Source organism: Molothrus aeneus, chromosome 4, assembly GCF_037042795.1.
Source record: "Molothrus aeneus isolate 106 chromosome 4, BPBGC_Maene_1.0, whole genome shotgun sequence".
In the NCBI taxonomy this organism is placed as follows: domain Eukaryota; kingdom Metazoa; phylum Chordata; class Aves; order Passeriformes; family Icteridae; genus Molothrus; species Molothrus aeneus.
This window is the reverse complement of record NC_089649.1, coordinates 25,762,349-25,774,812: the sequence shown is the minus strand read 5'-3', so window position 1 is coordinate 25,774,812 and position 12,464 is coordinate 25,762,349. Positions and strand designations below refer to the sequence as shown.

The following is a 12,464-nucleotide window of genomic DNA, read 5'->3' as shown; positions in this document are numbered from 1 at the left end:
CATGAATTTCTCATCCACTTTATTCTATTACATGAAAAAATTCTTCTATTCTTTTACTTAGTATCTTGAGTTTGAAAAATTACTATGAGCTTTTAAAAATTTCAGTGTGACATTTCAGTTTTGTGTCCTTCCAAGTCTGAAATAGTTTAAAACAAGACCTATGAAAGAGTCACAGATGCTGTTCTTGTGAGAAACTTTGGTCTTAGCCTGAGTAGGTAAAGGAGCTTCAGACAAGTAGAAATGCTGATGTGTGCTAATTTAATTTTAAAAGAAGTATGAAACTGGATGTACCACCAAAGGTGAAACATGGAATAATCCAGCAACAAGAAGTCTGTCTGAGGTATAATTTCAAAAAAGACAGAAATACTTAACATGCTTCTAAATATTATCTGGATTGTTTTATTATAAATCTTAAATTTCTATTAATAATACATAACAAAATGCTTTTTAAAGCATCTCTTTCACTACATGACTAGATTTTATAAGACATAATGGCATCAGAATTCCTAGCTTACAGGATTTACAAACTTGCCTGAGCATCAGCCTCCCAGTTCTCAGGAAATTCTCAGGTTTGATTTCTGAATTTCAGCTTTTAATACACTTCTGTTTTGAGGCTTTTACTTAAGTCATGTTGAACCCAAATTTTTAAAAAGAACTTTTGCTTTAAGACTGTGTCTAATGTACATGTTTTGGATGTGCACAGGATTTAAATGGCACTGGAATCTGTATGAAAAGGCATCTTTTGGTAGTCCTCTAGGCACCTAAGCTGGACACACAGAGCACGAGTATATTTTGCTAGAAGGTTTTTAACACTGATTTGAATGAGGTCTGCAAACTTGTTTTCTTATGGTTCATTAGAAGAAACACATTTTTGTGAAACGAATGAAAAAAAAGGGATGTACTTTTTCAGACTATTACTTTGTTTCATTAATCTATTCCCTAAAATTGGCCGATGAGGTTTTTCTGACACAACAAATTATCTTTTTTTTTTTTTTTTTGCAGACATTAATGAATGTGGCTTCTGGAATCACGGCTGCACTTTAGGCTGTGTGAACATCCCTGGCTCCTATTACTGCACCTGCCCGAGAGGCTTTGTTCTGCTGCCTGACAGGAAAACATGCCATGGTAAGGAGCTGTAATACACAAACACTTGGAGTATCCTGTTGGAGAGAGTCCTCATTTCACACTGGAACTGCTGAAAGTTTTGTGTATTGCATTGCTGCTTCCAATCCCATGTTATGTAAGCAGGATCGGCTTAAAGTGAGCAAACTGATTTCAGGTGTCATGTTCAAGGAAGCAGAAGTTACACGTGAGAAATTGTGTGCACTTCTTCAGAGGAGGAAAAAAGAAACAAGTCATGTCTCCAGAGAGACCTCTTCTCAGATTAGGCCCAGTGACACATTCCAGGTGGATCAGCAGTTATGTATTTTTAAATGTCGTCTCTGAATTTGGCCCACTCTCTAAGGATTTGCCCAGTCTGAAAGAGCAGCTCACAGCATCATGTATTTTATTTTCAGATCAGAGCTGACAGCATTGCTAATATGTATGACATTAGTGGAATTAAATGTGTATGCTCAGCCTACAAATGAATTAAGCCTTTCTGAAGTAAGTCTAGACCATAAAATGTGAAAAGCTTCCAAGTTTTGAGGTCTTGGAATATTGTCAGTCACTTTTGAAGTGAAGCTTATGCATAGAAAAAGGTCCCTCTACTTTGTTTATTTGAAATAAAACATTGGTATGAGGCCTAAGCAGGAGTGCCAGTGCACACCAATGAGTTCTGTGTGGATCGTGGCAGGATAAGGATCTAGGGTATATTAAATATCACTACTGGAGAGTAAATATAGCCACAGAATCTAACAGAGTCTAGCAGTCAGTCTATTTTAGACTCCAAGAGCTCTGGGCAGGGCCAGGAGTTGGACTCGATGATCTCCATGGATCCCTTCCAGCTCAGGATATTCTGTGATTCTGTAAGAGCCACTTCTTCCTCTTTATTAAGAGGGAGTCAGGAACAAGATTCAGTGACCCAATGTGGGGGTCCAGGGTGTGTGTGACAGCTGCAGAGGGCAGCCAACTGCAGCAGAAGAACTATGGGAGGGCTGCAGCCAGAGGTTACTGGGAGATGGGATATCATTTTGCATCCAAAACAACATTGAGATGCTGTGAAACTCAATCCTGCTTTGGATGACCAGCTTGAACTGTATGCCTGCATTTTGGGTGGCTCAAATGAGATCGAAAACAAAGTTTTTCTAGCACAGGCTAGGGACGCAGGATGGACAATGTGACCCGCAGCACAAGGCAGATGTTCACCAACTGTGCAGTCTGGGAGAGAGACACACACAACATGAGAAGTCCAAGTGCTGGCCAGAGATTTTGATGCTTTGTCCTCCAAGTCCTTTATGAAGCTCTTCATCTAAAGCCAGAAGCTCTGGTCAGAAGGAATTTTCTGGACCCTATTCTCTGTGCTGAAGTAGCTGGCACACTCCAATCCAGAATGCAGTTCTCCTGCAGAAGCAATATTTGCAGGAGCTATGCACCATTTAGGCCAGAGTGTGCTGCTGATTCATAGAAGCAGCTGTGGAAATCTTGCATCGGTTCCAGTCATATGGCACTAGACTTGGGACAAAGAGATGGAGTACTGCAGTGCAGAAGGTGGAAGGAGCACATCTTCTGAAATTGCATTAAAGAAAGACTAAAAAAAAAAACGTTGGCACTGCAATATTTCTAATAGCAAGTAAAGGAAAGCTCTTGCCAAGTCCTCAGGTGATTTTGCCCTTATGACTTCTAAAATTGACACTAAGGAACATAGTTTTGTTTCTGGAAGGTTCATCTCCTGTTTTGATTGATCTTAGCTCTTTTATACTTGGATTAGTAGGAAATTAGTTCTTCTTCATTCTCTTGGTCTTTTATACTTATTCTTTCAGTATAGATTCTTTGTAGTTTTTAGAACCTGATCTATTTTTGATGAAGTACAAGAAAGAGATTTTTCAAAATGAACTTCTATTTTGCTAACAGATCTCAGAGTATTTTGGAAAAATTAAAGCCTGATAAGTACAATGGCTTCAGGACTCAGCAATTTTGGCTTTCTCCTGGACTGTAATTAGGAGGACATGTGGAAAAAATTTGGAAAAGCAAAACAGAAACACAGCATAACAAACCACAGAAAGATTGCAGAAGTGTTGTACTCTAAACATCACAATTATATTTATTTATATATTTATTTTCCCTACTTTTTCTTCTTCTTCTTCTTCTTTTGCTATTCAAGAAGGTGTTGAAATCTCTTACTGGGGGCTTAGTAAAAATTTTTATCATCATTTAGGATTTTTTTTCCCCTTAAATTACTGTAGAGCTTATTACCTGTACAACTAATGACACTGGATGTAGTCATGGCTGCCTTCAGACATCTAAAGGCCCTGTTTGCTATTGCCCAGAAGGATCTGTGCTCAAAGTGGATGGCAAAACATGCACAGGTAAGGAACATTTTTCTTAGCTGAAGTCACTCCCAGGCTCTGTTTATTCTTGGCACCAAGAGCCAGAATTGAATGAAGGCGTTTTACACTCATTTTGAACAGCTCTAAATGATTGTACAAGATAATAGAATGTAAGGTGATTTGAGTGCTGACATGAGCAGCATTCATCTTCATTTTTTAATAGATTTTTAGTAGCAGCAACATCCAATATTTGCTGGCCAAGTTCTTTTGTTGTCAGCACAGATCAAGGCATGTCTCAGATTTTTGCTGTGGGAGACATCTAAAATTTATACTTGAGAGGACATATACATACAACATTAAGGCTCGGGTGATAATTTTATTGATGTCATGCACCCCATGTTCAGAGTCACTCCAACTTAGCCACAAATGGAGTTTGTGCAGTCAGAATACTTGAAGCTGCTACACTCAATCCGTCATTCCCCACTTCAGCAATTTTCCAAATTCAAGGGACTGTAACTTCTCAACTGCATCTTTTCAGTCTTAGGGGTCAAGATAGCTCCATTACTGACAGCCTTATGCTGTGAAAAATCCTCTTTCCCTTTTAATCCCTTTCATATCGTGGACTGTACTTTATACATAGATTCAGTCATTATTTCTGTTTTGCTAGCTTATGTAGGTATTGACAATATAACAGAAAAAAATAACAAAAGAATGGTTTCTTTTTATATGAAATCTTGGTTTGTTTTCTTAGAAAGTATCAATTTGTCATCCTAGCCTAATTAACTTCTGGGGAGACAATTGCATTAATTTGCTGTTTCTATGAATAAAGTGCAAAGTCTGACAAAATTTATTACTTTTTTGTAGATGGGATGAGATTTGCATGGGAGAAGAGTTTCCCTCTCTCTTTACATATCCTACCCTCCCACTTTGTGTTACAACACAACATCCTGTGTTCTGAGTTTTCAGCAAAACTCTGGAACAAGTTGCTACTAATTTGTTTTCACTTCTCTAGTCTTCTGCTTTCAGCAGGAGGCCTTTTGGTAAATCTACCAGTCACTGAGATGATTTGCACTGTAGAAATCCTGAGCAGAGTGAACCATTCTCTTATACCTCTGATTTTGTTGTATTTTATTTTTCTTTTAGAACGGCACAGTAAAATTTTACAAATGCTCTGTTTAAGGTTGTACATCTCCAGATAATGGTGGCTGCAGTCAGATATGCTCTTCCTTAAGCCCATCCTCCTGGGAGTGTGCTTGTTTTCCGGGATATAAGCTTCAGCAAGACAGAAAGCACTGCACTGCTATAGGTGGGTGTCTTGGTATGCCTGCATATTTCTGCCAATAAAAGTAAATCCTTTTTGAGTTCTTTAGGGTGGATCAACTGGGATCCCTTTTTTGCACTGTTTTTAGGTTATTTTGTGAAATTTGGGAAGTATTAGTTGTTAGGAAAGACAAACTATTTTGGAAATAAACCAGAACAAGCACCAGTACATGGTTCTGTCTCCTTCACAGAAAGTTCAATCTGTGATCCATCTTCACCATTTCACTCTGGGCTCCCATACTGTGGAGGCCTGTCCTGCAGTACATGGGTTTGTGCCTTCACATAAATATGGGCATAGTTCCTGCCCAGTGTTACAGACCTGGGGCTGAAGTCTCTCTACTTTGTGAATAGGATAGGGAATAGTCTGCAAAGGACTTTCCAGATAAGGATATTTCTCCCCCTCTGGCCCCAGGAAGCTGAGTGTTTGATGTGCACTTTTGGATTCCAGACCCTTCTGCTCTTTCTAAAAGGGCAGACTCTGGTGATCAGCAAGGTATAAGCAATTGCAAAAGAGAGTAGGAAAAAAAAGCTTTTGATTTGTATGTTTTGTTTTTGTTTTTGAGAATGATATCTTTCTTGCTTTTACTCCAAAAGACTTCTCCATATGCAAATTCAAGTTATTCTGGCATTTATGATGATACTGTGAAATGTAGAGAGATGATTGCCTCGAGGCTAAGGCACTCAGTGTGAAATGCAGCAGGACTAGTGACTCCTTTAGTCAGAAATGTTGAGACTGATGCTGTAAACTTATATTCACATTTCTCTTTAATTTCTTAGGCAAGTGGAGTGTAGGAAAATTGCCGTAATTTCTTTTTGCTTCTGTTCCCCATTTTGTCTTTTACTGTTACTTACTTGCAACGCTACTTAGGTAGTAATGCAAGTTAGAGATCACTTTGAACTTAGTGCAATTAACACACTGGCAAATTTTAATTGGCAGGTCCTAAGCCATTTTTGTTATTTGCAAATGGCCAAGATATCCGCCAGATCAGTTTTGATGGAACAGATTACACAAGTTTACTTGACTGGCAGATGGGAGTAGTCTTAGCACTGGACTCTGACCCGGTGGAAAATAAGGTAAGGCATTAAAAATGAGAGGATTCTGGAGTGTTGCAAGGACAAAAGGATTGAGCTTTCATGTGCCTTAACCTTTCCTCTGTCAGTGATCTGGATTACGCATTATGCTGCTCCTTGTTCTGTTGCCTGTCAGGAGCACAACTGGTACAGGGTCCCAAACATTAGTTGAAGAGTTTCATCCTTTTTTTATTTCCTTTTTGTACATTGAAGATGATACTTTGCAGAGAATTTCGATGTCTAAATTCACTTCAGGCATGATTTCAGTTTTAAAGAATTTTTGTGTGAGTTTTCTCCATTAAGACTGCAGTGCTATTTTCTGGAAATATATTGCCGAGTTTCTTCACTGTGTAGTGGTACAAGCAAAAGTATCTTTTATTCTATCCAGCTAAATCTGTATGATCCCTAGTAAATGTTGGAGTAATCTTAATAAGAATTATTTCCCATGTCCTGATATTATTGAGCAAAACTACTGAATGCTCACAGAGTCTATTGCTCTTCCAAAATGCACTCCTCACATACTAGACAGTGCTGTTGGAAAGAGGAATCTTCTCTGTATAAAGACCTGTTTGTCTGTGGCTGCATCCTAATGCCCTACTCCTTGCCTGCAGAGTTGGGAAGAATAGGAGTTCAGCTGTGCTTTGCTAAATCTTCTGTGGCAGACAGTTATATTTTCCCATGGAGAGCCTTATTTCTACTGTAAAAGCGTTGCAAAGAAATACTGGATGGTACAGTGAAAGCTGATGAGTAGCTCAGTTAAGTTGTTGGAAGCACCTCAAGGCCCAGATGGACACAGCTAAACAAATGTGAATGTTACCAGATCTGCATTTACAGGAGGAGCACTTCAAGCACTCCTGGAACATCTCCACTTACTCCCAAAATAGGGCCCTTCTGGAGAGGCAGCAGTTGCCCTGTGCTGTGCCAAGTGTGGATCAGCTGTGCCAGGGACTCTGGTGTGCACCAGGGATCCCCTCCTGTGGTGCTGGGTGGCAGAATAGAGGTGGGGGGACATGCAGGGGCCAGCCAGGCTGCAGGAGCCTGGTTGTGTCAGCTGAGGGGCAAGGCAGCACCCCTGTGTGCTCCCAGGGTGTTGAATTAGCTGGGCTAAGGCTAGAGGTTCCCTCTTGTTTTGTTTGACCTCATGGCCAGCATCAAAGCAAAGTTATTTGTTTTGCTGTTACCATTTCCAAAGAAAGCCTCAGCACTACTTTTGATATGGTTGTGCCATGCAATGTTTGCCTCCTCTGGTATTTGGATACAAGATAAAATTTACACATCCTTGGAAAATGCAAACCTGGTTTCCCTACCAGCAAAGAACTTTACTTTTGACCTCAAACTAAGAAACCTCTTCTGGAAATGTTGGAACCTTACAGAATAGACACCTAGCAAAAAATTAAGATAGCTGCAGGATAGAAAAGTGGAAAAAAATACAAGTAAATTTTATACCTACTTTTCCCCTTCCCAGCTCCTTGATATACATAGGGTGCTGCTATCTTCTCCACACTTGTCACTTTTCAACATGAGCAGCCAGTGAAATGACAACATGCTTCTTTCTGCCTGTTCCTACTTTGGCTTCCTCAGCTGTGCTTCATGTGAAGTAGCTGCTGGCTGAAACAAAACTGCAGGATATTCAGAGGGCTGTATATAGGGCAACCAGGATTTACAGCTAAGCACAATCTGCCTGCAGAAGTCATCCTGGTTGAAGGATAAGTGTCTTTTTATTTGATCAGGGATCACAGGTTACCTGTGCAGCCTTTTGTGAATAAGCAGTTTAGGGAATTTTCCAGATGAAAAAGGTGTTTTAGAAATGGAGTTACTAGACAGAGGAGGTAGAGTAGAAAGTGAGATGAGAACTAATGACACCTTGTCTCTTATTTATTCACAGATTTACTTTGCCCACACTGCCTTGAAATGGATAGAACGAGCTAATCTGGATGGCTCAGATCGTGAAAAGGTTATTCATGGAGCTATGGATACACCTGAAGGCCTTGCTGTGGACTGGATTAACCGTAAATTGTACTGGACAGACAGAGGGTACATGCTACACAGGGCATTTATGCTGAAGCATGCCATTAAATATTTGGAATAAATGATTGGTGATGCAGAAATAGCTGAGATATCCCTCTAGTTCAGTAGTGCTTCCCATTCTGATTGGGTAGTTTTAGTCCCAAGTATATACAGTTGGAAGGTTCTGTAAAACTAAAATGCTGGAAGTTCCCTTGCAGTCTGTATTGTGTTTTTATCTTTGTCTTTCCAAGAAGCAAGGATTTGGACTCAGTTGCAAGGAATCTAAAGCATGCACTGCATGCATACATATGTGCACGTGAATATGTTTCCTTACACTGTTTTTTACATACATAATCTGCATGTGAGTGGGTGTGTATAGGTATATCTTTGTATATACATACATATTATGAAAAAGAATAAAAGATAAAAAAGATTATTATGGTATTGAGTACATCTTGGGCAGAAGTCAGCATTGTTGGCAGCTAGAATCATGTTATTGGAGAGTCTTTGTCAATTATCTCTGATAAAAGAGGAATCACTGCTGCCAGACAATGTGCCCACCTTTCAGCTGATACCTAACCTTATATGCAGAGGGAAACAAAAATGACTTTTGATGAAAAGGCAGTTTCAAATCACAACAGATAATGAAGACGCCTTGAAGAGTGGTCATGAGCTTTCAACATGATCCATAATTCGTTAGTCAATAAAAAGTAATTGTGAGTGTTTAGACCACCCTCATTCTCCATTTTAAATATTCTGCTAGTCCACTTCCTCGCTTTTAGGTACAATATTGTCATATGATTGAGCTGCTGTAGAAATATGCCAGTGTTTCTTGTGGAATGGGAGATTATGGTGCTTCTCTCCACAAGACAGAACATATTCAGGGAGAATATGAGAATTTGAACCTGGAACTTCCTTCTCACCCACTGCATTTACCCGTTTGTATTCCACATTTGCAGGAATTTCTCCTTCCATCTCTGTGGGGCCTTTCTTTGAAGGTTCAAAAAGGCATGGAAGGCTGTAGGTTTGCTTGCAGGTAGAGGCTGATATTTGTTTGGCAAGATGAATATTGCAGCAATAAAATCAGTTTTCTGGAAAAAAGGTGAATTGAAAGATTGGCAATGTAGATTCTATACTTGACTTGGCCACAGATTTTATGAGTAATCTTAAGAACCTTAGCCTCATCATTTCCTGCAAAATAGATGTAATATGTAAAATGACCACTGATTTCTGGATGAAAAATGCTATGTAAAAGTTCTATTTTAAAAAATTCTCTATACATTTGGTAATGGTATTCAGTTAGGAGCTGGTTTTCCCCATGACTCCTTTTAAAGCTAGCATTTATCTATTAGTGATCATACTTGCAATTCATTATTCACCCAAAGAAGGAGAACTTCATGTCTTCTGCAGACCAGCAGGTATTTTATCATCATGCCCTGGACCAGATAATGAAGCTGTAACATGAATTACTTGTTGATAAAGCAGCTAGACATCCCACATCAGCAGGATTACTTCCTGTCGCTGTGAAATGATTTATTACAGCTAAACTAAAGCAGTGCAAAATCTTAGTGCATTCAGCCCAAGAAGGCAATTAAAAAGATGGCAGGGAGGACCTAACAGTGCTCTCTGTGTTGCAGGAAGGTTTGCATTGAGAGGAGCAATCTGAATGGAATGCAAAGAAAAATGATCATCTGGGAGGATCTCTCCCAGCCCCGAGGGATTGCCATTCACCCGTTTGCTAAGTAAGGAGTGATAAACACAGTAAATCATGTAATGCTTGTGGATGATTTTTAAAAATGAGTGTGCAAGCTTTGCCCTTTTGGCAGTCAAAATATGCATTGCTCTTGTGCTGGATTAGTCATTGCCTCACAGAGCTGTGTGAAATGTAATGTTTTATTGCAGGGTTTCTTTCATGAGCTGGGACATGTTCATTTCTCATATAGATTTTAGAAGAAAGTTGGAGCATTAACGATACTACATGCAGTTTAAGCTAAAGATAAGCATGAGCAACTGAGGTCACTGACAGCTGTAGGTGCCTCACTACAAACTTTGATGGCTCCATATCTAGTAGAGTAAAGAAGGTAATCACTTTTAATGAGCAGTGCTTACAAAAATGAAACATGGACCTTTTTTTTTTGGTCCATGTTTCAGTTTCAGAGGAAACTAAATCTAATTTACTGTTCAGGAGATTTGTTGTTTTAAATGCACCTTCTCTCTTCTTAACTAGTGTTGAAATGATCCCATGTGTTTACATGCTTGATGAAATTCTGGCTGTTTCAATCAATGGCGAAGTCCCATGGATTTTTAGTCAGTATGCTTATAGTAGGAACATTTTAAATCTGGTCCTTTAAATTTTGTTTTGATGCTCACATCCTGCTATAACTGATGAATCAGAAAGAAGCAGGTTTGGGGAGGGTGTTTTGCCAGCTTGCCTCTGCCCATAAAAGACCTGAAAGAACCCTTCAGTAGAGGTCAAATACTATAGAAACATTTTGCAGGAAAACTTTGAAGAAAGGTAGGTTCTGCCAGATTGTTTTCTAGAATTATTGGTAGAGGCAAAGCATGCAAGGGGAAAGGGAGGAGGAAACATCATCAAAACCTAACTTTTTAGAAAGTTAATGGTGAAAGGATGAACAGACATTATGGCAATGTCCATAGTTGAAATATTAAAGAGGAATATGAAACACGATTAAAATTCTTGAAAATACTGATCCTTGCATTAGTTAGAGCAAAACTGCTTGTGTAACTAAAGCTAAGTGAATCTCTGAGTTATTTAAGTAAACCTGACAGAAGCAACTGGCACCTGGGAAGATGAGCCCAAACTTCAGATATTATTTGCAATTATAGCTATCCCCATATTGAGTTGCCTTCTAGCATTGTCTGTTCATTGAAAACTGCTAAACACCCAGTGAGTAACACACAGGAATCTAGAGGGAGACCCTGAGAATCATGATTTTATTAAAGGAAGAAGATTCTGAACCTGATATTGGTGTATATTTTTTAAACAACCTTCCTACTTTGGCTTGTTTTTCATGGGTAATGGGTAATTTTAGTTTCATTTGTTTATTGTTGGACCCCTCTTTAGACAAGGGTCTGGCTAAAACATAATTTTCTGTTGTCTGGGTTTGCTAAAACACCATCAGCTGTCACATGGAAAATCAAAAAGCAGATATGAAGAGCTGTGGCAGTTAACATAGTGAGGAGTTGTTTTCCTAAGGTTTCATGCCAGTGAACAGAGTGAGGATTCTGCATAAGTCTCAGTGCAATCACCTGGGGTCTCATGGCAAGTGTGGAAAGATGAGCAGCCAATATGTTTACTTGATGTGTGCACATTTTCTCCTGTGAGTCAGGGCTGCATTGCTCTGATCTGACCTTTCTGCTTTGAAAGAACTCCATGGAGAGGAGGACAAACATTTACTTACTGACTCCCTGTATTCATTTTGTTTTCTGAAGGAGATTATTCTGGACTGACATGGGGGTCAACCCGCGGATTGGCAGCTCTTCGTTAGAAGGCTTCGATCGCCGGGTCATAGCCAGCACTGGCCTGCTGTGGCCCAGTGGAATAGCTCTGGACTACTTGGCTGACAAGGTGTACTGGTGTGATGCTAAGCAGGCCGTGGTTGAGAGCGCAAACCTGGATGGTTCTGGTCGTCGAATTCTTGCACAGAATGATGTAGGTGAGGCTTTGGGGTTGATAATTACCTACTGCTGGTTGTCCTGTGTGTGTGTGTGTGTGTCTGCATATGTGCATGAAAACTACTGGCCAGCTGCTGTGCTATTTATCCCATGCTATGTTGAGGTTAATGACAGCATTTGAGTTCTTCATTTTGTTACCCTGCTGACTTTTATTAATTTTAGCAAAAGCATTTCTTTCTAACACTCTCTGCTTTTATTAACCAGTCACTTTGCATTGCACAGAGAGGTTTGTGCGATGCCTTCTTTCTGCCTTCATAGAAAAATGAAAAGAATAAAAGAATAAAAGAATAAAAAATGTGGTTTGCTTTTCCCATGCATGGCTGCTTAGTTTAATTCAGGTTTTGCTGTGTTTATTGCATCAGTGAGTTGTATTGACAAAAGAAGAAAGGGAATTAATCTAGGTCGTTAAGGTCCTTGAGCAGCAAACCTGTATCTGCAGCATTGAGCACTGGAAGGATTCTAAACGCACAATAGATACCAAATGAAAAATGATTTTACAATGGGGTGGTAGTTTTTATGGCTAAGATTTCTGCTGCTTGACACATAACTGTGCTGTTCTGAAGCAAAAGAACAGAGGTGTTGGCAACAAGGAACTGATGTTGTACCACGTCTAAAGTAACCATGTGTTTAAGAATCTTGTACTTGGCAAGTTAGTTTCTAGAGAGGACGATTTCTTTTGATCATGGGATCTCTCTGGGGACCATTTTGTAGGTGTGCATACAAAACATGGGCAGAGTGAGGACTCATAGCTCAATGCCATGACTGCTGTGGGTAACCTTATGGTTACTTTGTCGAGCAGCCTCTGTTCTAGTCTGTGCTCTGGGAAGACTTGTGTTCATCACCAAAGCCAGATACCCTCCCAGTCTTTTGGAGGTGACCAAAGTGAGATCCTGGAGGAATAAGTGTTCTCCAGTTTATAAGACATCAAAAGGCTCAGGAAGT

General features: G+C 39.6%; 1 protein-coding gene across 3 annotated transcripts in view; it reads left to right on the top strand.

Moving 5' to 3' along the window:
* Positions 1-12,464, top strand: part of EGF (epidermal growth factor) — a 57,245-nt gene that overhangs the window by 21,060 nt on the left and 23,721 nt on the right. For all 3 annotated transcript variants that reach the window (XM_066548120.1, XM_066548119.1, XM_066548121.1), the window contains 7 exons: positions 1,003-1,125; positions 3,345-3,467; positions 4,609-4,734; positions 5,686-5,822; positions 7,705-7,853; positions 9,464-9,568; positions 11,280-11,503. In XM_066548120.1, coding sequence (XP_066404217.1) covers positions 1,003-1,125; positions 3,345-3,467; positions 4,609-4,734; positions 5,686-5,822; positions 7,705-7,853; positions 9,464-9,568; positions 11,280-11,503 — 987 coding nt within the window. The remainder of the gene's footprint in view (positions 1-1,002; positions 1,126-3,344; positions 3,468-4,608; positions 4,735-5,685; positions 5,823-7,704; positions 7,854-9,463; positions 9,569-11,279; positions 11,504-12,464) is intronic.